Source organism: Balaenoptera musculus, chromosome 2 (assembly GCF_009873245.2).
Source record: "Balaenoptera musculus isolate JJ_BM4_2016_0621 chromosome 2, mBalMus1.pri.v3, whole genome shotgun sequence".
Taxonomy (NCBI): Eukaryota; Metazoa; Chordata; class Mammalia; order Artiodactyla; family Balaenopteridae; genus Balaenoptera; species Balaenoptera musculus.
In genome coordinates, this window is record NC_045786.1 from 144,049,158 (window position 1) to 144,076,645 (window position 27,488).

General features: G+C 44.8%; 1 protein-coding gene across 2 annotated transcripts in view; it reads right to left on the reverse strand.

The window, feature by feature from the left end:
• The window catches only part of SLC8A3 (solute carrier family 8 member A3), a 160,392-nt gene that overhangs the window by 114,569 nt on the left and 18,335 nt on the right, over positions 1 to 27,488 (reverse strand). For both annotated transcript variants that reach the window (XM_036843744.1, XM_036843743.1), the window contains exon 2: positions 23,262 to 25,107. In XM_036843744.1, the coding sequence (XP_036699639.1) occupies positions 23,262 to 25,045 (1,784 nt within the window). In that variant the 5' untranslated portion in view covers positions 25,046 to 25,107. The remainder of the gene's footprint in view (positions 1 to 23,261; positions 25,108 to 27,488) is intronic.

Here is a 27,488-nt window from a genome sequence, read left to right on the forward strand (position 1 = left end):
GAGGGTGCTTTGAATGTATGGACTCCTTCCACCAACCGTGGCTACAAGGTTTTACTTATTGGTAGGTCAGCTGGTTGGCTTTAGCTAACACTTATCAAGAGCTTACCATATGCACAGACACTGTTCAAAGTGTGTTATCCCACTCAGACCTTACTGCAAAGCTGTATGATAGATACTAGTATACCCATTTTATAGGTAGAAAAATAGAGGTACAGACAGGTTAAATAGATTGCTCAAAGTCACACAGCTAGAAAATGAAAGATTTAAGTTTCAAGTCCTTGAAACGTGTCCCCAAAGCACAGACTTAACCCCTGTGCTATCGTGCTAATAGGATAGCTGACTTGCCAAAGTATATGTAGGTAATAAATGAGAGTTTGGAGACGTGAACCCCCTGGATCTAGAACTCAGTGAGTTCAAAGTAAGGTAGCAGAAGCAGGACTCCAAAGCAGCAGTTCATAAACGCAGCATTTGTTTGTTTCAATCTGTGGTCCTCCCCCATAGGACAAAAGAGTTCATGGGTCCCTCTTCTAACCACTTGTACTTGTCAACAGAACAAGCTCTCCTCAGACTTAATGGAAAGAATAATAAGGCTTGGGATGAGGCAAGGAAAAACCCCCTAGTTTCAATGGGTCATAAATCAATTAATATATACCACCAGAACTTAGATGCTATAATTTTAGAGATATTACCTTGTAGAGACCCATCCCTGATACCCTCCTCTTATACCCCTAAGGACTTGGTACCTTTCTCAGATCAGCTCTCTTACTCCCTGGCTTACCTCACAGTGTGACTTCTTTCACCTCGTAATCCATTCTTTGCTCTGAAAAGGTGCCCACCTAGCTGCTACCCCTGCGGCTTGGAGATCCATCCCAATGGCCCCAGTGGCCTCTGTCTCAACAATGACAAGAGTCCTGCCATAGAACCCAGCTCCAGAGAGTCCAGCTCAGCACCTAATGGTCAACGCAGCCCCTCATGAGCCAGGAGAGAAAAATCGGGAGCGCTAGTCACCAGCGTTGGGCTGACTCAAAGAAGGTCTGATATGTAGGGTGATATTTCAACCGATTCACATTACCATGATCAGATAGGCTTCCAATCTCTCAACCCTGGGCTTGCTTTAGGAGATGTTGTACCTTGTTCTTGCAGAGCCCAGAAAAGGAGCTAGTAACCTTCAGAAACTCAGACTGACTGACCATTCAGATTGGTGTAAAAGTAGGATGGGGCAGATGAGGGCAGCGGTGCATCTAATCATTAGTTTATCTGAAAGATTCTTTACTTGACCACAGGGCTCCTCAAAATATGATTGAGCTTCCATACAAATATTCACAGATGTGTATAAAATAAGGCATCGAGTAGTTCTCTGCTAGAATTAGTATAAGGCTGCATTCTTGGACTCAATCTTGCATAGGGTGGTTGATTTCTCTCAAAGACAAACACAGGAATGACATTAGATATTCTCTTGGGAATCATACTTAAGTCCAGTATTGCCTTCTGACGATTGAACTGGATAGAAATCCATTCTTTTATGAGTGGAAACTTCACTCCGGGAGACCTCACTCAAAAGCAGTTATCTGTTAGCATTTTGGTGGAGGGTCCTTTGGTTCTTTCTCTCATTTGACTTTTTTCCCATCAAGTCGAGAGGGCAAGACTCTGTCCTAGGCATTGACTTGGATTAAATATAATCTAGATTCTTCTCCTCCCTTCAAAGAAGTCACAGTTCTAGAATTGTTCCTCAATGGATGCAAAATTAACTCATTGCCTTTGCTTCACCAGCAAAGTTTTAGTCCAGTTTTAGCTGTCCTCATTTCAATATGTCATCTCTGAGCACAAATAAGAGTGGCATTCAAGTGTTTTCCTGAGCTTCATCCTGTTCCCAGCTACTCCCAGGTCACCCCGTGGGGCTCACTCTTCCCTCTGCAATTCACACTTCCCCTGAATGCAACCTGTTGGAGACAGGTTTTTACTTCGAAACAGCGGTCACAGATTTTTGATTTGGTGGCATAAGTCCCTGTGGTTTGAAACATTAAGTGTTGAGGGCCTAGCCCATGGGACCTCTGTGAGTGCTTATTTATGAGCTGGGAATTATTCCATGTAAACCTCACAATAATCCTAGGAGGAGGTACTAGCATGGTCCCCATTTTACAAATTAAGAATTTGTAAAGCTTAGGCTGTTTAGTGACTTGCCTAAGGTCACTAAGTGGTGGCATCAAGTCTTACACCCGGGTGTACTTGGCTCCAGAGCCTTGGCCAGAACTCTCTCCATTTGCTGCTGCAAAAAGCTTGTTAACTCATGGAGAGATGGGCCTGGGAGCACCTCTGGAGTGCAGATAGCTAATCTAGAGCAGAGGCTCAAACCCTAGCTATGTATTAGAATCACCTGGGATGCTTTTAAAATATACTGAGGCCCAGGCCCCCACCTGAGCCCAATGAAATCAGAATCTCTGAAGGTAGGACCCATACATCAGTATTTTTTAAGCTCCCTGGGTAACTCTTAACAAGAAGCCAGGCTGAGAACCACTCATCCACAGGAAGGAACTGAACTCATGCCCAAAAGACTGCTTGGATTCGAGATCCCAGAGCTGAGCTGAGCTCTAACAGCTTCAATAACAGTTTTGCTACTGCTGTTCTAGAATCTCACGCCCTGTATTCCCACTGTGTGATGCAGCACTTGGCACAGAGGATGGACTCAAACAACATTGGTTGAAAGAATACATTCAGACCCGAAGAGCTAGATTCTGATATCAGCAAACTCTTTAGAGAAATCTTTTTCCTTCTGTTGTCACAACCTCTCCTTCCATTCACCTCCATTTGACACAAAGACTTTTTTTTTATAGGAAGCAAAAAACAAAAGTAATTGACCCTTCAAGATTTGGCTCATAACTTGCCTCCAAAAGGAAGTCTCTTGGATTGTCCCCAGCTCATGATGATCTCTTTCAGTGAACTTCTATAGTCATTACAGTCTGTATAATTCAGTTGTCAATTGCATTCTTCTGTTACTGTCTTCAGTGGTTGTGTTTTGAATGCTCACACGTTTATGTTTTACTTTCCTTGTAAACTCTATGAATTTGGGGACTATCTCGAAGATGGTAGATCATTTTGTTGGCTCACTTGTTTGATGTTTCCTGACAAACTGTAAGCTCCTTGAGGTCTGACGCTCCCTGACATTACTCTTTACGTGGCAGCACCAGGCACGGTGCTGGCACAACTTAGGAGTTCAGCAGGACTTTGTTAAGTGAAGACATTTGGTAACCCCTCTTAGCCCAGTGCCCTGAACTCACTAGATACCCACTAATCATATTTGCTGACTGGGCATGAAATGAAAAAAAACATAATTCTTATTATATAAGATGTGGTACATATGAGGCACAGAAATTCCCAGATTAATCCTATTTCAATTTCTCTTTTACTTTTTGTAAATGCTTGGTTATTTGGCTCCAAAATTGAATGAGAAGTATCAGGAGGAATCCCTCATCCCCTTCCAAATCCCTTACATATCAATTTTATACAAAGCCCCTAAACCTTCAGTTCAAATCACTCTGGATTTCATACATCTCCATTATTAAATTCAACAAGTCACTGCAGAGAAAAGACAGTGGTGCCAGCTGTGTCGATTGGTGCCCGCATGCCACACTTGCACCCAAGTGCGATTTCTAAATATGGAATCAGGTCTGCTATTTCATTCTTAATGAAGCAAACAGATGCCCCGGCCGCCTCAGTGGAGAGGTTGCCCTGCTTTACCAGCTACAAAACACAGGGTTCTGCTCTGTTTTGCTGACTGATGATACAGAAGTGTTCCCCGCAGATGGCAGGCTTGGTATCCATGACAGCCACATTGCCACATCATTGCTTTCTGTTCTCTTTTGGTGCAGTAAAAGTGTGTGTTGGGGGAGGTGGGTGGGGAAGGGAGAGAAAGGGGACAAAAGAAACAAATGAGCTCACCTGCCCCAGAAAATCATTGCACCACCCTGTTGCCCAACACCAAATCCCCAGCCCCATTTTTGGCCTCACAGCTGCTGCTGCCCAGCACACACAGCTGTTGCTACTGAGTTCTAATGAGCCGCAGTTAGCAGGGTAGGAAGGGAAGGGTTCTGATGTCACTAATGAGGAGTCACGAAGACAAGAGCTCAGGGAAGCCGGTTTTAAAGCAGATGAGTCTAAGGAAGGAAGGTAGAGCTGGAAGACAGCGTGTCCGACAGCATCAGAATTACAGACTCGGTGTTAAGGTGTCTTCTGGAACATTTAGAGTGTGTCTCAAAGCCACTGCCAGCTGGAGTTGGTTGCAATCTGTCACCACAGGCAGAAGAGAGAAAGGAAGTGGCATCTCGTTTGGCCAGCTCGCACCCAGCTCTAGCCACTGGGGCATCACCCCTTCAGCGTTCAGCGTGAAATATAATGCCTGCTGTGGATGTCTTCCCCACTCTGAGCTGCAGGAGATCTGTCACGTCCACAATGCCATGGCCAGGAAGTTCAAACCCAAGTACCTTTAGCAGGAATCTGGGTCTGCAATGAGGCCATGGGGGCTGAGGCCCTGTCTTCAGAAGGCCCCCCTAGAACATTTCACCTCTTAGTACGGAGTGATGGGCAAGTGGGCTTTTTTTTAATCAGTATTGACTCGGTTTCTCTTTTTTAATGGTGCCTTAGAAGAGTTGTAAAATGTACTGAGGAGATGAATGCTCTCCAAAGAGGCCCAGCAAGGGAAAAGGAAGGAGGGTCCTTGCTTCTGACCCTCACTCCAGCTCCTGCCTCTAGGCATTGGAAAAACACTAGAAAAAAGATTTGGGGGAAAAAATAACCTATCTGTTTTAAGTATGGAGGTTCCTCAAAAAACTAAAAATAGAGTTGCCATACGATCCAGCAGTCCCACTCCTGGGCATGTATCCAGACAAAACTATAATTCAAAAAGATACATGCACCCCTATGTTCATAGCAGCACTATTTACAATAGCCAAGACACAGAAGCAAGCTAAATGTCCATCGACAGATGAATGGATAAAGAAGATGTGGTACATATATACAATGGAATATTACTCAGCCATAAAAAAAAGAATGAAATAATCCCATTTGCAGCAACATGGATGGACCTAGAGATTATCATACTAAGCGAAGTAAGTCAGAAAGAGAAAGACAAATACCGTATGATATTTATATGTGGAATCTAAAATATGACACAAATGAACATATCAATGAAACAGAAACAGACTCACAGACATAGAGAACAGACTTGTGGTTGCCGTGGGGGAGAGAAGGATTGGGAGTTTGGGATTAGCAGGTATAAATTAGTACATATAGAATGGATAAACAACAAGGTCCTACTGTATAGCACAGGGAACTATGCTCAATATCCTGTGATAAATCGTAATGGAAAAGAATATGAAAAAGAATGTATATATATGTATAACTGAATCACTTTGCTGTACAGCAGAAATTAACACAACATTGTAAATCAACTATACTTCAATAAAAGTTAAAAAATAACCTGCCTGTTTTATATGTATATATATACATATATATATTTAATATTTATATAAAATATATAAAATGTTATATAATATTTGGGTCACCTGACTTCATGATCCCAGGTGAGGTCCAACAAGGTGATGCTCTGCCTTCTTGTTTCATCTCATGCCATAAACAAGTGTCCTTTCTGCAGTCTGTTTGGTGCCACTTTTGTTTTACATTTTTGTGGGGGTTTGTTGGTCTTTTCTCTTTTAAATGGCCCCCAGCCTAGCGTTGAAGTGCTGTCCAGTGTTCCTAGGTGCAGGAAGGCTATATACACCTTATGGAGGAAATACTTGTATTGGATAAGCTTCGTTCAGGCACGAGTTATAGTGCTGTTGCCTTTGAGTTTAATGTTAAGGAAGGAACAGCATACATTAAATAAGCATATATTAAACAGAAACACATGAAACAAGATAACGTATGGGTCAGTTGGTGAAAATGTGATCGGGGCTCACGGGAACCTAACTCTGCATTACCCCATGAGTAATGCTTCAGTATTCACTAATTCATTGTTTGCAGCAACTTTATGGAACATTACTACAAATAATGAGAATCAACCATACTTTTTGGCACAATTCTGACTACTTGGAATGGTTTTCCATGGTATTTCAAATCACAGAGACTTAAGGATAGATGAACAACTAAAGGGAGGGTAAGTAGGAAATTATGTACTTGTGTCTACTGTCTGCCACTCTTTTTTTTTTTTTTGAATTTTAGAATTTTATTTATTTTTTTATACAGCAGGTTCTTATTAGTTATCTATTTTATACATACTAGTGTATACATATCAATCCCAATCTCCCAATTCATCATGCGCCCCCGCCCCCGCCACTTTCCCCCCTTGGTGTCCATATGCTTGTTCTCTACATCTGTGTCTCTATTTCTGCCCTGCAAACCAGTTCATCTGTACCATTTTTCTAGGTTCCACATATATGCGTTAATATACGATATTTGTTTTTCTCTTTCTGACTTTTCAACATAATATGTCTCTTTAGTCTTTGTAATAACTCTATATGGCTGCTTTTATTGCCCCTTTCTTCCAGGTAAGAAAACTGAATCTTAAAGAGCTTAGGCAATTTACCTGAGGTCACGTAGCATGGTAGGCAGAATTCTAATGTGGCCCTAAGATCCTTTCCCCTCCCTACTGTACATGCCCTATATAACGCCATCCCTAAAGTGTGATGGGACCCGTGAACATGGCAATGATTAGATGCCATGATTATGTTATAAGGCAAAGGTGAAGGGATTTTGCAGATATAATTAGGGTCCATGATTAGTTGACTTTTAAGTCATGACTTCAAAGGAAATTATCCTGGTGTGCGCCTCCTAAACAGAAGAGTCCTTTAAAGCGTGAATCTCTCTCCTGCTGGCCTTGAAGAAAGAAGCCATGAGTTCTATAGCTGCAAGGAATTGAATTCTGCTAACAACCATCTGAACTTGGAAAAGAACCCTGAGCCTCAGATAAGACGGCATTCCCAGCTGACACCTTGACTGCAGTTAACCTGTGCCCAGACTCTCAATCCACGGAAACTGAGCAATAATAAATCAGTGTTGTTCGTGGTAATTAGTTACGCAGCAAAAGAAAAGTAATACACACAGCTAAGGAGTGGCAGAGTCAGGGTTGAAACACAGGTCCACCTGCCTCCAAAGCTGATGTTTCTGTCCTTTATACTGTGTAATACCACACCGTGTTTGGATTTCATTTGCTTGGCTTGCTTGTTTGGTTGCCATGGGGGGAAGACAATGGCAGAAGGAGATATGAAAGACATTCAGATACAATGGCTAAGATCTGAGCCTTAACACAAAGGGAGTCTCTTCAGCCTCGGGTAGTGGCAGTAACTGTGACCAGTAAAAAAGTGAGGAGCCTCTTAGTTTTGGGAGTGGGCAAGCAGTTTATCTCCTCTTTCTCAGGAAAAAGGTAAAGGTAATCGGGGGTAGCAGCGTTCGCATAGGGGCAAGCGAAGAACACTGGGTCCCTAGTGTTGGATGAACCACATGAAAAGGCCAATATGATCGTTTCTGATATCCTCAAATGGTGATTACATGTGATTCAGCCGGTAGTTAGGAAATGCCAGATCAGAGACCGGAAGCAAGAAAGAAGCCAGGAGTTCTGCGGGGAAGGACTTCTTGAGTGGGAAGAGATGTGAATGGGGACACTGTCAAAGCAAGAATCGAACAGCTTGGTGTTCGGAGTCAGGAGGAACAAGGTCAGTGACCACGCTCATGCCTCAACCATGGAGATTTCAGCTGAGGGCTCTGCACAACTGTGGGAAGGGTGAACACCTACGAAACCCAAGCTTAATCTTCAAATCTCTGACTTTGATCTAGTGATATGCTGTGCTATGAAAGGGGAAGCACAGGGCAGAGTGGCCAGGGCAGGGATGGGGTTATAGGCCGTTGCAGGATTAGTGTAAGGATCATAAGAACACATGTCACACACCTGATGTAGTACCTGCCACGTGGTAAGTACCAAATAAATGGCCACATCAGTATTTGGCACTTCATTAGATGACAGAAAACTGCCTTGCTTATTATGTAAGATGAAGGTAAGGGCGAGTCGTCTCTAAATACCAGGACAAAAATGAAAGGTAGGAGGCCCTGACTGGGAGCACCAGAATCAGGCTGGAAAATATTTAATTCTTTAGTCACTGAAATTCCTCTTGTGGGGCGGCGTGAGGGAAGGGACAGCACCTGGGCCAGCACTTCGGCAGAGTTGCTTTCTTGCTCCAGACACGTGGCCATCAATAGTAGGGCTCTCCACCTGAAGGCATCCAGGATGGACAGATTTGTGGTTTTCATCACACGAGCACATAGATGGGACTCCGCTCTGAAACAGTAACTGTTCTGCTTAAGCTTCCTGATCAGAGAAAGGCTCTAAGGGGGACGGTGTACCGTGTGGCCTAGGAAGCGGGTCGAACTAGAGAAATCTCAACACCGCCTACTTGCTGCTCAGAGACGTGCCCAAGAGCCCTCGGGAGCCTGTACAATAATTACTAGAGTTGTGCCAGCCCCAGAGCCCCACCAGCAAGGGATTTCCTATGTAATTATCCTCCAGATAAGAACATGCATCCTCCTCCCAGCCCTTCTTCCTCCCTTCCTCCCTCTCTTTTTATTTTCATTCTCTCTCCATATCCCTTCTTTCTTTCTCTTCATTTCCCAAACAAATTCAATAAAGTCCACATCAGGATGCAGAGGAATCCACCCCAAGGTCACTTTCTACCCCGGCCTGGGGCTGCTCTCTCCCTGGAGAGAACTCTGTCGTGTTCCCTGACATCGTCAAAGAAAGCCTTGATAACGAAACTTTCCTCCACCTTCCTCCAGACAAAACTCTTTGACTTTCTATCTTTAGATCAACTGTCTCTTCCCCAAAGCTCACCTTGGGCTCAGGTGGGGAATATAATTACTGATGGCGGAAGCCGTCTGAGCAAAACACTGGCCCACGGGTCAGAATGGCTTTGAGAACAGCAGAGATTCTTTAACTCCTTAATGAATAACTGGCACATAATGCATTTGATGAGTAATTGAGACTCAGCACCATGTTAAATGTTTTATAGTCCTATTCAATCCTCACAACAACCCTAGGAGGTAGGTACCATTATTATGCACATAATATAGATGAGTAAAGTGAAAGGCCAGGTAACTTTCCCTAGATCCCATCACCAATAAATAGCCGAGCTGGGATTCCAGTTTGGTCCGTGTAACGCCTTGTCCATGCATTTCATCACCCTGCTCTATTACCCGCCCCCATGTCTACATGGGCTTCTACCTACATCCTGCTCTCCCGCTTCTGTCATCGGCAATTCATGGTGCAAACAATAAACCAAAATTCTGTCTTCAGCTCCTTGACACTCATTCAGTGCCCGCTTCTCACCTATCAGGGCTGCCTTCCTTTCATCACAGACAGGCATGGGTCACTTGCTCTTAGGTTGCCCGTGGCATTTCCATTTGTTCCCCAGCCAGGCCCACCTTGCTTTGCAGAGGGAAGCAGGTAACATCTGCATTTCAGGACAAGCAGGTAACACGCCTGGATCTCAGGACCAGCTGCAAAGCATCAGGGAACACGAATGGGAAAGAGGGCCTGGAGAATAGGTACTTCTTTTGCCTCCCCAGTCACAAGATGAGTGACTCTTAACTACATTGTGGGGCACTCTTTTCAATGGCCCAGAGGTAAGCCTTTGGAAGGGTGGAAAAGGAGAAATGGGCATGCAGTTCATGGAGCATTAGCTGGAACCTCTAGGCTGTTGTTTAAGAACCACCAGTGGAGGTTCATCAGAAAACTAAAAATAGGATTGCCGTATGATCCAGCAATCCCACTACTGGTCATATATCCAGATAAAACTCTAATTCAAAAAGATACATGCATCCCATGTTCATAGCAGCACTACTCACAATAGCCAAAGACATGGAAACAACCTAAATGTCCATCGACAGATGAATGGATAAAAAAGACGTGGTACGTATATACAATGCAATACTACTCAGCCATAAAAAAGAATGAAATAATGCCATTTGCAGCAACATGGATGGACCTAGAGATTATCCTACCAAACTGAAGTAAATCAGACAGAGATAGAAAAATACCATACGATATCACTTACATGTGGAATCTAAAATACGCACAAATGAACATGTCAATGAAACGGAAACAGACTCACAGAGATAGAGAACAGACTTGTGGTTGCCAAGATTGAGGGGGGCTGGAGGAGGGAAGGATTGGGAGTTTGGGATTAGCAGATACAAGCTATTATATATAGAATGGATAAACAAGTTTCTACTGTATAGCACAAATAATTATATTCAATATCTTATGATAAACCATAATGGAAAAGAATATATTAAAAAAGAATGTATATATATGTATAACTGAATCACTTCGCTGTACAGCAGAAATTAACACAACATTTTTAATCAACTATACTTAAATAAAAAATATTGACAGTAGAAAAAATATATATATTTTTTATACATATATAAAAGAACCATCAATGGACCAGGACTAAGGAGATTGGAAGATAAAAGAGGAGGCCATTAAAATAGCTGTCATAAAGTAACTAAACTGATAGGGGATTGTGGCTTAGAGAAAGTGGCCAGATTATTTTTTTGAACCCTCATCTAAACTGCAAACAGGAATGGAAAGGCTTACAATTACAGTCCATATATAACAAAGCTGTTACATGAGCTCTGGCCTCCTTCCACCTCAGAAGCTGTGGGTCAGTGTCCTGAGGGCAGTTAAGCCCATGGGCAATGCTCTTCTCACCACCAGTCCTTTGACCATGTTACTGAAATCCAGAGCAGGCATTACGCAAGGCTTGGGTATTAGTGTCCTGCAGCTGCTGTAACAAATTACCACAAACTTGATGGCTTAAAACAACAGAAATTTATTCTTTCACAGGTCTGGAAGCTAGAAGCCTGAAATCAAGGGGTCAGCAGAGTTGATTCCTTCCTCAGAGGTTCTGAGGGGAATCTATTCCATGCTTCTCTCCTAGCTTCTGGTGTTTGCCAGCAATCCTTGGCATCCCCAGGTTTGTAGCTGCATCACTCCGCAACTTCATCTCTGTTGTCACATGGCCTCCTTATGTTGACGCTAGTCATAGGCTCTAAGGCCCACCCTAATTGAGTATAACCTCACTGCAACTAATTAAATCTGCAAAGACCCTATTTCCAAATAAGGTCACGTTCAGAGGTTGTGGGTGGACATGGATTTGGGAGTGGGGAGTGGGGGGACTCTATTCAACCCCACACAGCTTGCCAGTGGCATTTTGGCTGATCCCACATAAGAGCAAAGAGAGGATTTGGGTTCCTCAAGAGAAAGGCTCAGGTAAACCTCGATGCAGGTGGGGAGGCGGAGGGGAGAAACCACCTTGGGAAGTGTTCATGTCAGACTGAGGCAGCACCCGTGCATCTAAAACGTTTCACAGAAATCAAGTCCAATGGAGCAAAGAAAGTCATGCAGAGAACTAAGGCAACTTCCCCCATAGCTCAAAACAGACCAGGCCCCTTCCCCCTCAAAGTGCAACAGGAGAATTATCCAGGTAGGATGCCAGGTGACCCCCTCTCCCCAAGCTGACATGGAAAACAGGCAAATTCCTTCGATCTCCTTTCCTCTCCCCTCTAACCCCCAGGAGGGCTGTGGGACATCCAGGGGCTCTGGCTGAGAGGGGAACGGAGCTCTCTAAGACTGCCACTCAGCCAAGAACAATCCCGGGGGTGGGGGGGGGGTGGCTCATGGCAAAGAGCAGAACAGAACAGAGCGAACCCTCAGGTTCCCCTAAGGAAGCCCTTTCTGCTGGTGGGGACTCATTTCTGAGGCCTTCAGGGAGGTGCTGTGCAGAACTGCATCCAATCTGGGCTAAGCAGATTAGTTCCCTCCCAGGGAAAGGTTCTGGGCAGCTGAGCAGGGCAGCTCCCTGGGTGGTGGCAAGGGGCTGTCATTACAAGGCCCAGATAGGACATAATGACATGCTCCCTGGAGGGAGCTCCTAATTGAATTACAGGGTGTCTCCTGAGCATCAAAGGCAGCCTGTGCTCAGACGTAGCCGAGCAGCCCAGGAACAGACCTTCTGCAGAGCTAGTGCAGGGCAGGGGTCAGGCTGGGGAGGAGCTCAGATGCCTGAAGCCAGAGGGCTCTGTGGATGTCGCTGACACAGGGAGAGAAGAGGAGGAAGGCACGGAGGGCGGGGGATGGTGGGCATCCCTGGACCTCATACCTAAGAGATGTGTTCAAATCCCATATCCCCCGGGCTTGCTACGACCGGGAGGTTAGTACAGAGCCAGAGGACAGGCCAAGAATTCACTCTGTTCATTCATTCATTCACTCATTCAACAGACATCTTTTGTGTCCCTATGATGTGTGATGGAGATGAAGCAAGTGCTGCTCTGATCTGAGGACGCACCCTGCCCGGGGACCGTTTACTCCTGAGGTCAACTTCTACTTCTATCCGTGCATGTCCCACAAGCCGAAGCCAACCAGCCCTCCTTCTAACAAGTCCTTCTGAGTTGACTGGAGGAGGGGGTGTGCAAGTCACCTTTAATCACTCCAAACTGAATCCCAGCAAAAGGCAGGAGGGAGTGCCTGCGTGGCTGGGGCTCGGCGATCCCTCTTTCACAGCAACTCTCACACGCGCTCCCTTCCCCGTCAGCCTGGGAACTTCCTGAAGACAGGGGCAGTGCCTCTTCTCACTGTGCTCAGCCCACAGAATGAGCTCCATGAATGTCTGCTGACTGTACCCTGAGCGACTGGCACCTGCTTCCCCACCTCCCCTCTGGAGGGAGGGCTCTCATAGGCCCTCTGGGGGCTGCAGGCAAAACCCACCTGCACTCTCTTACCATCCTCCTCCTCTAACCCCTGGTCTGGGATGTCCTCAGACAACAGGGTCACAGCCTCAAAGGAGGCCCCTCGATCTGAACACATGGTGCTGAGCCAGCCTTGCCCTGTTCCCCAGGCAGCAGGCCAAAGCATTATCTGTTGATATAGTTCCTGATGGTGAAGTGACACAAACAAGGCCCCTCTGTGTACCGGCCTGGACGAGGGTGCGTCTGAGCCAGCAGTCAAGAGTGATGAGTCCAGATTTCTGAGCTGGGCATTAAGGAGTCTATTTGGCCCTTGCCAAATTTCTTGGGCCCAGTTGCCCCTGAATTAAAGGACAGCCAACTCTTGCTGTTAAGGAAGAGATGTCCTCTTAACTCCTTCCATATGAGAAGAAAGCCTGCTGCTTTCAGCTTCATGACCTTATTCTGAGGCTGAAGTATGTAACATAGTTGAAAGAATATGTGATTTATAAGCAGAAGATCTAGGTTTGGATACTGACCCTTAAAAGCTCTGTGTTCTAAGATAAATTAATATTTCTTACTTTCAGTTACCTCATCTGAAGACAGTGATAATATTAACTCTAGAGGTATGACAAATCCTTTACTTTTAAAAGTGGAATTTTATATTTTCATACAAACATTAGAAGTTTTATTATGTAAGAAGAAAAACAACAACAATAGTAATCTTTCTCCAAGGTCTAAACAATGCTGAAGCCTCGATAACCAATACTGTGTCCTATATTCTGATATATTCTCCAGAATATTTGGATCTCCCCAGGGGCTCACCCTCTTCAAAACAACTTTAAACAATTAGTGCCTAATATTTTCAAAGCGTTTTACATCAGTTTGTTCTTTGAAAGTCAGCCCGTGGCTGTGTTTATTCTACTCTCTCCCCAACCCCCAAGATAGAAAGTATGTATTCTTACAACAGTCCACACAGGTTAATTAAAATGTCACTTCTGTCTACTTTGGCTAGAAGTATATTAACTCATTGTCGTAACACTAGTTATCTTTTGCTATATTTTATGAGAAAAGGGAAATCTAATTAATTTTCAGCTAAGAATCTTCTAACACCTGGGATCCATGAGAAGGAATAAATAATTAAAATGGCCTTTGACGGGGAGCTGGTTGGGAACCACTGGTCTAGTTTATGAAGCCCACTAGGTTAGCAAGGTTTCTGGAAGATTCTGGTCTGATAAGAAAGTTATCTGCATCATGCGTCCAATGGGGATTTATGTCCCTGTGGATTCATCCAGGGATTAGAAGAAAGTTCTGTGTTATGCAGGATGAAGAAGAGAGTGATCCAATGAGGATCACTTTCACATTAGGACTGGTCCAGTATTGGAGAGATAGTGACAACTTCATGCTAATGCACCTCAGTGAAATGGAGACTCCTACTTTCTTTATCCCATGAGGGTCTTTCCATCTGTCATCCCAGGACTAGAGTTGACAGATAGTTGGCTTTTCTTCTCACATCCACGGCTGAGTCCAGATACAGCCTCAAAGATCCTTTCCAAGATGGCCTGGACAGCCACGATGGACTGACTGGAACTGACACAGAAAGAGTCTTATTTTACACCCAGCCCTGTGTCCTGGGACATGGACACGTGACAGAGTCACATACTGTGCCACCTGGAGATGAGAATACTCTGGCTTCCGGGGAGTTCCTGGAAAGGCATCAAATTACAGCTGCAAAGATAAGGCAGTGGAGGGGGGGTGGGGGTGGGTGGGGGTGGGTGGGGGGGGTGTGCCTGCTGGCTCGGGCTAAGCCCAGCAGACCAGCTGTCTAGCAGGGGAGGGGTGGGGAGGGAAAGGCTGTCATTCTATCCCTGGCAAGCATGAGTGGCAGGGAAGCTTTCTGTCCTGGTTGGGAACACAGCCTGCTCTGGAAACCCAAATCCATGAAGAGGCTTTGACAGCGACTCAGTACCCAAATAGTGCACCTGAAAATGACGGCAGATTATCTTCTGACGTTAGTCTCCTGGAGAGGACGGACCAGAAGAGGGCAAAGGAGGAGGAATGACCCTAGTAACCTTGAGATTTGTGTCACTGAGCATCACCCACTAGGAATGTTTTCTGTTGATCTGGGCAGAGGCCATTTGAACCTTGGCTGCTGAGTCTGTGGCCAGCTTGATGAATACGGTAGGGCTGAGGGTTCCAGAGGTGGCAATTTCTCCCATTCTCCAGCCTACCGCCCCAGCACTGACCACTGTAAAATCAGCATTCTCTCAGAGGCACTGCAAACCTTATATACTGTGTCAGTTTTGAGGTGACAGATGACTGTCTCACTTGGGACTTCCTTCTAAGTGACACTGTCCACCACTTAGAGACACAACTGCTCAGGTAGCTTACCATGGAAACCCCTGGGCAACTTTGTTTTCCCACCCCACCACCCGATTATGGCAGATTAACTGTCAAGTTGGGGGTGGGTGAAAACCTGGCTTGACACAGGGCAACCAATACATATCGGGCCAGTGGCCTTCGACATAGTTAAGGTGGAAAAAAAGGCGGGGGTTGGGGGGAGGTGGCAACAGAGTTCCTCCCTTGAGAATCTGAGCTAGAAGAATAGAAAGATCTTTCCAAGTAGGAGATAGGACTGTTGGGCTGTGAGGTATCATCAAAGCAATAATGGAGAAGGCCACAGAGAGAAGCAGAGATGCCAGGAGACAGAGACCCCATGGCCTAGAGAGACAGCGTCAGAAAGAGAAGGTGGTCCCTAGGGCTCCCGCAGCCTCTGATGCCTTTCCAATACCAGTTCCAGTCTATGCTGGATCCTTACAATTCAACCTTCTTGTCTTAACAGTCAAACACTTTGTGGTGAAGGGAAAAAAAGAGCACCAGAGTACGTGGTTTGTTTCCTGGGAGACATCAGTCTTCTTGGTATTATCGTGAGGCTAGTTCTTTCTGTCCAAATGCCGGGCCTTCTTAAGGGATACCCACAGTGCACTCTTGGTCACCCAAAGAAATCATAGATCAGACAGTAGAGCGAAGGCAATCCAAATACAGATGCCAACAGTGTGAAGGAAAGGGACGTAGGGAATAGGATAAGAGTAAGAGAGGAAATGGGACTAAAGGACGTGGGGTGGAAGGCACTGAGCTCAAGCAGAAGTAGAAACCACGGCGTGAGTGTCAGCAGCGCCTGGAGCATACACAGTAGAGAAAGAAAAGATGCAGCCGAGGACGTTTAGAAGACAGAGCAAGTGTAAGAAAAGTGCATCCAAACAGAAAGGAAGGTACAAGAGGGGAAATAAAGTGAACACGTAGAAGATTTGCAGCCAGGGCCAGGGCTTGCTCTAGGGATGGTTGCAGGATACACTCTCCATCACCACATCTCAGAAAGAGAGGGTCGGTGGTAGTGGGGGTCCCGAGGAGAAATCGCATGGGATACACGAGGAGGAAACCAAAAGGGAGACAAATCAAGACCAAGAGCTCTGGAAAAAGATGGACTACTATGGAGAAATGGCAGAATTAGTCATCTGTAATCCATAATTTGTTCCACAGCCATATTCTGAGTAGGAAGTTGCTATCAAGATGTCACTCATTTTGAAAGCACCAACTAAAGAATCTAGAGTGTTGTCTGTATCATAACTAACTGGTTCTTCATGAACCCTTGCCACCAAGTGGTAAGTGAACTGGGCTCAGGCAAGGGCAGGTTAACAAGGCTGTGTCCACGCACGCTGACCCTTCGCTAGAGAGGGTCAGGTTGGTGCCACACTGATAACTAAACTCAAATATATGCACACACCTAGTGATGACTCAATTTTAGAAAAACAAAATTTTCCATAGTGAATAAATTTTACTTTCAATTTTATCTTCTTCTGTACTCACTCAGATAACTTCCTACTTGGGTGCGTGGTAGGCGGCAGGGGTGGGAATATAATTCCTATGAATGATAATTATCACTCCACCTGAGAATGTTTACCTAGTGCTTTCCTTCATGGCCTTTTAGCAAAATTCTCAACGCATGGGATTCCTGCAAGAGTTTCTGGACGGTGTAGAATTTAAATACGGGGACTTTGCTCTGTTTGCAGGTCAAGGAGTTCTCTCTCTCCAACTATCAGATACACACTACTGGCTCTATGCCAGGACTTCTGATTGGGTTCTGGAAGCACAGGTTAGTTTTTCTTTTAAAAAGACAGCAAGAAAACAACGTCTTGAATAAACCGAAGACTGTAGCTCTGAAGTCTACTCCATTCTTCATGGAGTTGACAGGGGCACAGCCAAAGGATGGGGAAGGAATGCGTGCTCATGTATGACCCAAATACACCTGGGAAGTTGATGAAAGTTGGACAACAAGGAAGAGTCCTCCCCACTCAGCCACCTCACTTTGCCCAAGTATCCCTTTCCATCATGCTTGTGAGTGAATGAGGAAACTTCAACCTTAAGAGCCAGAAGAGTCGAGACAAAAGAATCAAGGCCCATAGCAGGATCTCCATTGTCATTCCTTTATTATTGCCTGACGCCCCAACTAGTATCATTCCAAGCAGTGCACAGGAGACCCTGCTTTGAGGCCGAGACTGTTTCACCTTCTGATTGGCTGGTCATGTGATCATCTCCAATGGCAGTGTGCCTTTCTCCTCAAACCCAGACTGACATTCTTCCTGGCAGAATCTCTAACACTGCACCCTGAACTTTCTCATACCAGACGGCAGACCAAAGTGAGAAGACCCAGGGCAGGCACACTGAATGCTCTGCTGTACACGGTCCCTGACCAGGTCAAGTAGAGGAAGTGTTGCCTGATCCAGTATTGCCAGGAATGTTGTACCCTTAGACCCTAAAACAAATTAACTAGGAAGGCTCTGGACTTCCTGGAGATATTTACAGACATGTATGGTTTAAGTATACTTGGGGTGCTTTATGAATCCTGAAGTTGGAATATGTCACCCTTTGACATTCTTTGGCAATTTCAGTAATTAAGAAGAAAAGAAAAAAATTAGCAGGACCTGGGGCCTTTCGGGGCACAACATCCAAAGCTTCTGTTAAAGAGTCCACATAGCCTCTAATAACTCCTTTGGGCCCAAAAGAGACAGAATTGTAGTTGAACAACCCTACCTGAAATGTTCCACTGTACTGTTAAGTCCCCCCATTAAACAATTGGCTTAGACATGGATTCCGTTCTTCAGGACCTCTCTGAACCAAGCACACAGCTCCACTGTAAGTTCCATGAAGCTGTGGCCCGGGTGACCGACTGTTTACCTAAAGCCACAAAGACAGCTTGTTACTGGAAGTCAGGCACTGCAGGCAGAAGAAAGGAGAAAGGGAGGGATGACAGCTAAGGGGGAAATACATCTACCTCCACTGCACTCCCACCCTCACTAAGCGTGCAGCTTGTGACTTTTCTCAAGCATAGGAAGGGCATTCTAGAGGCAAATAATCTTCCTCCGTGGCCAGATAAAGACTATCCTATCACCCTGCTGAGCCAAAGAAAAAGAGAAAAGTCCACTGTGTTTCAGTCAACTTGGAGAATGTAAAAATTGTGTCCTGGATAACTCCAGATTTGTATAGGTTTTGATGGGAAGATGCCTTGGGCTGAAACTTTACAGAGAAAGCACCCCTGGAAGAGAATGGCCTGCATCATTCTGAAAAAAAACAAACAAACCCTGCATTATTTCACGCAACAAGGTCTAGTCTGAAGTTAACCATCACTAAAAGATGTCTCAGCTACACGTGTCTCCCTCAGCAAGAGATCACGAAGATAAAGCTTTTTAAAATTTTTCTATGGGCTCACTATTTTCCTTCAACAGTTTCAAGGTGAACCAAGAGATTAAAAATAGTCCATAATATATTATTATTCTTAGTTAAGACATTAGTCACATAACACTCCTGGATGTGCACTTCCAGAGCATCTGTCACCCAAGAATTTCCATATTCTTTCCGAAGTTGACATTTTGATGGATAAAAATAAAATGGAAAAGTCCAAATCGGGAGGGGGAGACATTAAATCAGTAGCATCTAAAAAGTCCTTTCTATCTAAAAGTCTAACTTTCTATCATATCTACCTGTGTGATCCTGGACAAGTCACTTTGCATCTCTGATTCTCAACTTCGTGATTTATAAAACTGGGAGGTCAGATACCTTCCAGTTTTAACATTCTAATTTGCTTGGAAAATGCGTGGTACAGCCAATATTCCATTCTTCTTTGAAGGAGGCCTATGCTATTTAATTACAGTAGATCTTGACATCTGTGGCTTTGACTATTCCCAGAGACCCCAAAGGTCAATGAGCCGCAATAATCTTATTTTTGCAGAGGCGCGCTGTGAGCCTGGGATACAGGAGCCAGTCACACGTTCAGTGAGTGAGATTAACGTGCTGGCAAGCACCCGTATCTCAGTGAGGCTTTATTATTATATGCAGGAGGCTCAGAGGCTATAAATCCCAGGATGTGCTGCAGTGGTAGTCACAAGGGTATGGATTCTTCTGGAGCACGAAGATGTCAGTAGTATCCCTCTCAAATATCACGACTTTATTGTAACGTGGGTTTAAAGTAATCATGTTTCCACCCACCCCCCGCCCCACTTCATCTACTTCACTACTACATCCTTAATGAAGGTGACTTTAAAAACTTTAGTTGGACTTCCCTGGTGGTGCAGTGGTTAAGAATCCACCTGCCAATGCAGGGGACATGGGTTCGAGCCCTGGTCCAGGAAGATCCCACATGCCGTGGAGCAACTAAGCCTGTGCGCTACAACTACTGAGCCTGCACTCTAGAGCCCACGAGCCACCACTACTGAAGCCCACGTGCCTAGAGCCCATGCTCTACAACAAGAGAAGCCACCGCAATGAGAAGCCCGCGCACTGCAACAAAGAGCAACCCCCACTCGCAGCAACTAGAGAAAGCCCGCGCACAGCAACAAAGACACAACACAGCCAAAAATAAGTAAAAAAATAAATTAAAAAAAAAACCCAAAAAACTTTAGTGGTGTCACACACACAATGAGGAGTTTCATTCCCCTTTTATTGAGCTTATCTCAACCATACTTCTCCCATGTGTTTTGATTTGTCTGTATACCTTGTATCCTCTCCACTGGAGAATAAGATCCTTGGGAGCTGAAATGCCAGCTTATCTTAATCACTTATTTCTCTCCGGTACCTAGTAATGTACCTAGGATGTAGCAGACATTTAATAACTGTCTGCTGAATGAATGAGCACCTTTTATGAGCAGGCACTGTGCTAAAGGTGCATTTTCTTCATATTTGTATGTAGTACTTATCACAATCCTGAAGGATAGATATTATCGTTCCTATCATTCCAACAAAATATCTGGGACTCAGACAGCTGAAGTGACTCATTACAAGTTACATAGCTGGTGAGTGATGGATTCACACCTGTTTGTCAGACGCCAAAGTTCATGTTTTTTCATCCTACCATGGTGCTAAGGAAACCTTTGAAGAAGTAAAGCACAAAACCAAATGAGTGAATTCACGGACCTAATATTATTGATAGAGCATAGGCCTGGCTTCATCCTGAATAGATTCAGAGGAGTATGGTGAGGGCAAAAGTGACAATGCTACCAGACTTGGTGGGCAAATAAAGCTACACAAATAGAGAAGGATTAGAAAGTAAAATCGTTCCAGGCATCACTCAGCTTCTGTCTAAGTCCTCCCGAGGGTTTTAATTTCAGTTTCCAGATTGGTATTGCGATTAGCAGGGTCTCAGGGTAAGAGCTACATTCTAGATAAGATGAAGTTGAACATTGGAACTGGAAAGCAAGCATTCATGATCCAATCATGAAAATCATCTGAAATGTCACTTTCCTTCCTGGGTTTCATGGTTTGGTCAAGAGCTTTAGAGCCTTTCAACTCTAACCTGGCACCAGAAGCATCAAGAGCTTGCTAGAAATACAGAATCTCAAGCTCTACTCTAGACCTTTGGAATAATAATCTGCATTTTAGCAAGATTCCTGAGTGGCTCATAAGCACATTAAAATTTGAGAAACTCTACTCTATGATACCTAGAAGATAGTCTGAGGTCCCTTCTGGCTCCAGTATTTTATGAGTTTAGATTAGTAATCTTCATGGTAACCAAAAAACTAGCATGCTTATTAATTAGGGTCACACAGAGATCCAATCAGGTAACCTGATTGGATCAATGGTGTCTTCTGAAGAATATTGCTAATTCATTGATATTACTATTAATGGCCTTGTTTACTGAGCACATACCATGTACAAGGAACACTGCGTATAATATCTTGAATCATTATAACAGCCCTGCATGAGAGCCATTATTATCCCCATTTTTTCAATGAGGAAATAATCTAAGTTAATAAAATTTCTCCAAACTACATAGTTAAATCAGTAGTACAGCCAGAATCCTAACCCAGAGTACTATACTTAGAGCCCATGGGTTTTTTTGGCTGTATCATACCGCCTCTAGTTGTAAAATTACAATTTAAAGTATCAAAGGTAGGGCTCCTTTTGTGAGAAGAGACTAGCAGGTTTTGGACTCATTCTTCTGCAATAAAGAAGGCCAAGAGGGTAGTCTAAAGTCTACTGAAGTCTAAAAAATAATGCAAAGGAATAGATGGGAAACCCTACAATACCCTGGACCAGCATCTCAAACGTGTGGAAGTGCATATACATTTAAAACAAATATCACCCAGAAGCGATAATTCATGAGGCTCCTTTACACCAAGACAGTAATCAAGCTGAAAATACACACAGGTCTGAGGAAGGTTTAGTCACATTTAGAGATCCTAGGTGCACGTTGATTATTAATGAGGTGAAGAAATTGGGAGCCCAACTTCTGATCTCTCAAAAACTACCCTTCAGTTCCCTCAGTAGCCAGGTACTGAATAGGAGGAACCCCAAGTCTGTCCAATTATGGCCAATGCTGTGGTCTTGATGTCATTTAATGCCTGACAATAACTTCTTATCTACTGACATTGCCATAAATATGTGTGAAATTTCATGGAGTTTTTCCTACCAGCGAGGGCCTTCATTTTATGTATGAGCATTCTCCGGAGAGCACATATAAATGGATAGTATTCTCTAGAAGACACAGGTTTTTACTTATGCTAACAAGTTATTATCCTTCCCAGCAAAATGACTAAACAGAGCTCTAATAAATCAATTTGTCAATGGCCATTTCATTTCAGAAGACAGTATCCCCCGTTCCATCTTTGGTTGCTGTAGGTATGAGCGCCTATGTCTATAGTTCAGAAAATCCTACAGCTGGGAGGAACTGCAAAAAGAGACAAGCCCAGCCTTGAGGCAAGGAAAGTATTGTTATTCCCACTTTACAGATGAGAGTTTTCATTTCCCATTGAAAGTGTTTTTAGCAGGTTCTTGGAGCAGTTTGACATCTCCCACTGTCTATATATGCCCCTTTTGTTCTTCACACCTTCCCCTCTACTGCTTATTGCTTGTGGATGTGAGCAGGAATTCTGAAACCAATGTTCCCCTTTCTCATCCCCTTTCTTCTTGGCCACCTTGGAAAGTCTACCCTCTCATAAGCTGCAAATCCTGGGGAGAGTCAGTCTGCTATCTTCTTTAAAGATATCCATCCGAGAATGGGACAGAATACCCAGTACAAGATGTTTCAATGGGGAGAGGCCTCAGAGTGACAAAGGCAATAGAAGTGCAAGACCCACAGTGTCTGAAGGACTAAATGGGGCAGTAACCTGAGAAGTATTTTAGGAGAACTCTGGACTATGAAAAGAGATGACCACACAGAAGATGTATTTTTTCCCCCACAATTCCTAAGAGGCTTCTCCTCCACTGCTTACCCAGATTTTGGAGCTTAGACCTGTGAATAAAGACAGGTGGCCGCTGCCCTGGGAGCTCTGCTTCTCCAAGATACCTCCAGGACCCAAGCCATACTGATTCATCGCACCTAAACTGGGCAAGCCTCGCACCATAAAATAGCCTATTGGTGTTTAAAGAGACTGCTAAGTTTCAATCAATTTTGCAATTTCCAAATTGAAGGAGAGGTGCCTGAAATCTGCTTATACAATACAGTTGCAATATGGTACTGGAAAAAAAAAGCCAATGCCACTCACTTTCTTGAGGATGTCCTGATTGGGCTACCACCATCTCAGAATGGAAAGGATTGGCTTCAAAGCTCACGTAAGCCCTTGGCCTGAGAAGAGGAGGAAGGAGAGACCCAAGCAGTCTCCTAGCTCTTGCTAGGAGAATTCACAAGAATCCCCCCAAATCTGATATCAGAACTTCTGTCATCCCACACCTCCACCAGCCATCATTTTGAGTTTCAGTGAACAAAATGTTCTATGTCCTTAGATCCTGCCACAGGATTCCTTGCCCGAAAACAATTTAAAGTGAGAAAGCTGAAGGAGATTTTGGAAGCAGAACCTGGCAGGAGGGTCTGCTGATCCTGCATACCTGTGATGGAACCAAAGTTTGACATTAACACAAATACAAGAAAAAGTTTTAAAACGTGGTGCAGGAGAGAAGGGGGTGGCAAGGGACAGAAGCAGACGGACTGTGGAAAGGTTACTTACACAGTTTCATCATTCTTGAACTCCAACTCCCCATATGTGTCTTCAAAATCCTCACCACCACCCTTGGCGGTCCCTTCTACTGTCCTAAAGGGGACGATGACTGTGCCCCGGGCACCTGATGTCCGCAGAACCTTGACCTCCATGACACCAATACTTTCACTGACATGAATAGTGTCACATTCAAAAGTGAAGATGCCCGCATGGTCATCATCCAAGATGGTGACCGTGGCCACACAAGGGGACACCAGGACAGCCCGAGGCAAGGGAAGACTATTGAGTACTCTGGGAGGCATCCCCTCCTCTGGCTGCTCCTCCTCTATGCGAACGTTGCTCAACCTCACAAAGAAGTGTTCATCCTCCTCAAAAATGTCATCATCAATGATGCCCACAGAGAACTCCTTCTGGGTCTCTCCTGGCTTCAGAACCACAGTGCCCTCTGTGAACTCATAGTCAGCCCCCGCATTGGCAGAACCATCCTCTGTTTTGTAGTCCACATAGAGGGTCTTGGACATGTCCCCCCCTTTCCTCACCACTGTCAGGAGCACAGCCCCACAGTTCTCCAGGCACTGGTAAGAGCACGGGTCAAAGAAGACCTTGGAGACAAAGTCCTCCAGCTCATCAGTGTGCACCTCGCTCATGCTAGAGGACTTTTTGGCTTGTTCTGCTGCATGCTTCTTCAGGATGTTGCCTGCGCCAGTCATCATACGGGTGGCCTGGATCCGGTAGAAGGCGCGGCTCTTCTGTTGATGGGAGAGAGCATAGTAATTGGCCATCTCTACCAGCTGATCTAAGTCCTTCTCTGGGTGTTTTTGCTTCAGATCCTTGAGAATCCGGATCATCTCCCTGCGGGACTCATCCACTTCCTTCCCTTCCAGGGGCACCAGATGTCCATCTAGGAAGTGGGAATTCATCATTTTCCCATCCATCTCGATGCCTTTGGGGTGGTCACCCTCTGTCTCTATGATGATTCCTCTGTGTTTATCTGTGCGGTACTTTTTGTGCATGTATTTGTAGAAGAGCAGTCGCCTATCTGCCACCCAGGCCAGAAGGACACACACTGGAAAGAAGAAGAGAGTGAGGAGGCCTTCCCAAACCTGGACCACACCAGGAGAGAAGACAGCCAGGATCATATAGAGCCAGATGTAGGCAAAGATGCTCCAAGCAGCAGTGACAAAGAAGACTCGGAGGTGCTTTATCTTGCGAGTCTCTCCATCGGGGATCACGTAGACGCAGATACCAATGATAATGAACATGTTGAAGGCTGCGCTGCCTACAATGGTAGAAGGTCCCAGATCACCAGCAATGAACCCATGACCACACACCTCAATTAAAGAGAGGAGGATCTCAGGAGCAGAGGAACCCAGGGCCATAAGGGTCAGATTGGAGACAGTTTCGTTCCAGACCCTAATCGTGGTTGTGCTGGTCTCTCCATTGGGCTTTTTGATAGTCACCTCTCTCTCTTGAGAAGTGATGACTTCAATAGATGCCATGAAGCGATCAGCAATGATGGACACCCCGAGAAACATGTATATCAGGGCCACAAAATAGACAATGACCCTGGCAATCTTGTCTCCAAGGGAAGGGTTCTCCGGGTACCAGATTGGCAGGATGACACCCTCCTTGCAGTCCGATGACCCTGTACAGGACTCATTGTTCTGCCCTGTGCTGGGCACATCCCCTGAGCCGCCAGCCTCCGCCCGAAGACCATTCAGGAAGAGCACAAAGGTAATCAGCCCAAAATGGAGGAAGGCAGAGGTAAGAGGCTGCAACCTTAACCACGCCATACACGAGACTTAGCCGCTGGCTTCCACTGCAGCACCAATGGTCCTCCTGACAGTCCAGAGACCTAGAAGAGATCAGAGGGGCAGAAAAAGGCATGAAGAAAAGGAGGACAGCAAATGGCAGGTTCCCACCAATACAAACTGATGCTTCACCTTGAGTGACGTATTGCACTAACACATTGGGCAGTGTCTCACTTGGAAAAATAAATGTCACTGAGAGGTACAAATAGCTGCTCTGTCCTCAGGACCCTCTGGTAGACTCTGTTGAAAAATGGCTTAAAATACCTGGGAATATTGGTATTGGAAACTTAAGTGGTACCCTTTTAGTCCTGTCTCCCAACCCCTTTGTTATCAGTGAGAGTTCTCAAGAATCAACTTAAAATTGGCCAAGTGTAACATGAATCTTCATCCTCACTTCTACTGTCTCTAGAGTTTTCAGCCTTCCTTATCACACGGTCATCATACTTAAGATACTCAAGAATCAGGGCTTCCCTGGTGGCACAGTGGTTGAGAATCTGCCTGCCAATGCAGGGGACACGGGTTCCAGCCTTGGTCTGGGAAGATCCCACATGCCGCGGAGCAACTGAGCCTGTGAGCCACAACTACTGAGCCTGCGCGTCTGGAGCCTGTGCTCCGCAACAAGAGAGGTCGTGATAGTGAGAGGCCCGCACACCACGATGAAGAGTGGCTCCTGCTCACCGCAACTAGAGAAAGCCCTCGCACAGAAACGAAGACCCAACACAGCCATAAATAAATAAATAAAAAAAAAAAAAAAAAGATACTTAAGAATCTTGCATAACATAGGTTTGCAGGAGTACATATTGAACTTTTTCCCTGGGCTACTCCCCCCAAATAGAACACCTTGCTCTGTGTGCAGTTGAGCCTGGTTGGGAAAAACTCCGTCCCCATATGAAAAATTTAGGGAGGCAAGCTGTAATTCTGAGATCGCTTGGGAAATCAAGAGGTGTTCTGTAGTGAATATTACCTGCCATATAGCTAAACCGAGGCCCTGTAAGCTGTGTCCAAGACCAGTCCACGGCAGTTCTTAGCCCTCCAGCAAAACATGCTTATGAAAGAGTTTAGGTATCCGGTTACAGGAAGGTGAAGATCAGTCAGTCACTCAAATTGCAAACCCAAATACTGAAAGGGCCAGGTGGTAGAAAGCATTATAAATAACATGCAAGTGGCTCTCAAATAAGTTTTTTTTTCATCTGTAGGCAAAATTTTGGGGTGAGATGCAGCCTCCTCTGCTGGTCTCAAAGCAGTAAAAGGTGAGTATGAGTTCAGAAGAATGGAAGAAATTCAGCTGAAACTACAGACTTATCTTTCTACTCATTGCCTCATTCAGATGGAATGAGAAAGCAAATATTCAATACCTAAAAAAAAGCAATTTGCCCATTTTTCCACCTCTTCTATAACCATGTAGGGGTATTGTTAGTAATGGAGGAATGCTGCTATTCCCTACCTGCTCTTCCTTCTTCTCCTCTGTTTCTCATTTCAGAAAATAGCACTTCCACTCACCTGGTTTCTCATGCTCAAAAACCACTGCCTGTCTGCAAGCCTTTCTTTCTCCAGTCCACACTAAACCCTACCAACTCTCTCCCCAACTCTCTCACCACCATCACAGCCCAAGCCCCCTTACTCCTCACCAGATGAATCTACTACAGTCACCTCCTCACTGAACTCACTCCAACTCTGACCATTCTCTATTCCATCTTCTCATATAGCCACAGTCATCTTTTTTTTAAAAACCCAAACCTATGCTCTCACTCCCCCGTTTGAAGCCCTTCAGTATTTTCCCCTCACTCTTAATATAGAGACCAGGATCCTTACCATGACCCGCCAAGCCTCGCACGAGCTACTTTCTTCCTCCTCTTCCCCCTCAGCTCTTGCCACTGTCCCTCTCACTGCATTACTGCAATAATGGCCATATCAGGTCCTGGAGTACACCAACTTATTTTCCGCCTCGGGACCTTTGCCCATAACATCACCCATGACCAAAATGACTGTTCCTTCTTCATATCCCCACTGTTAACAATGCTTTAGATCTCAGCTTCAGTGTCACTCTCTCAGAAAAACTTACATTCACCCTAAAAATGGTCAACTCCCTCTTTAATTTTCCTTCATGGCACTTATAACATTTTGAAATTACATGGGTATTTGTAGGATTATATGATTAATGACTAACTCATCCATTAAACTATGAATGATATAAAGGCAAAGATTATGTCTATTCTGTTTATCATGGTATCCTAAGTAGTTAGTTAGATGCTCAGTAAACATATGTTTGGGAATAAATAAATGTGGCCCTAAGGGAAGCTTCCTCAGTGCTATGGACTGAATTGTGCCCTTCCCCAAATTCCTATATTGAAGCCCTAATCCACACTGTGGCTTTATTTGGAGATAGGACTTCTAGGAAGTAATTAAGGTGAAATGAAGTCATAAG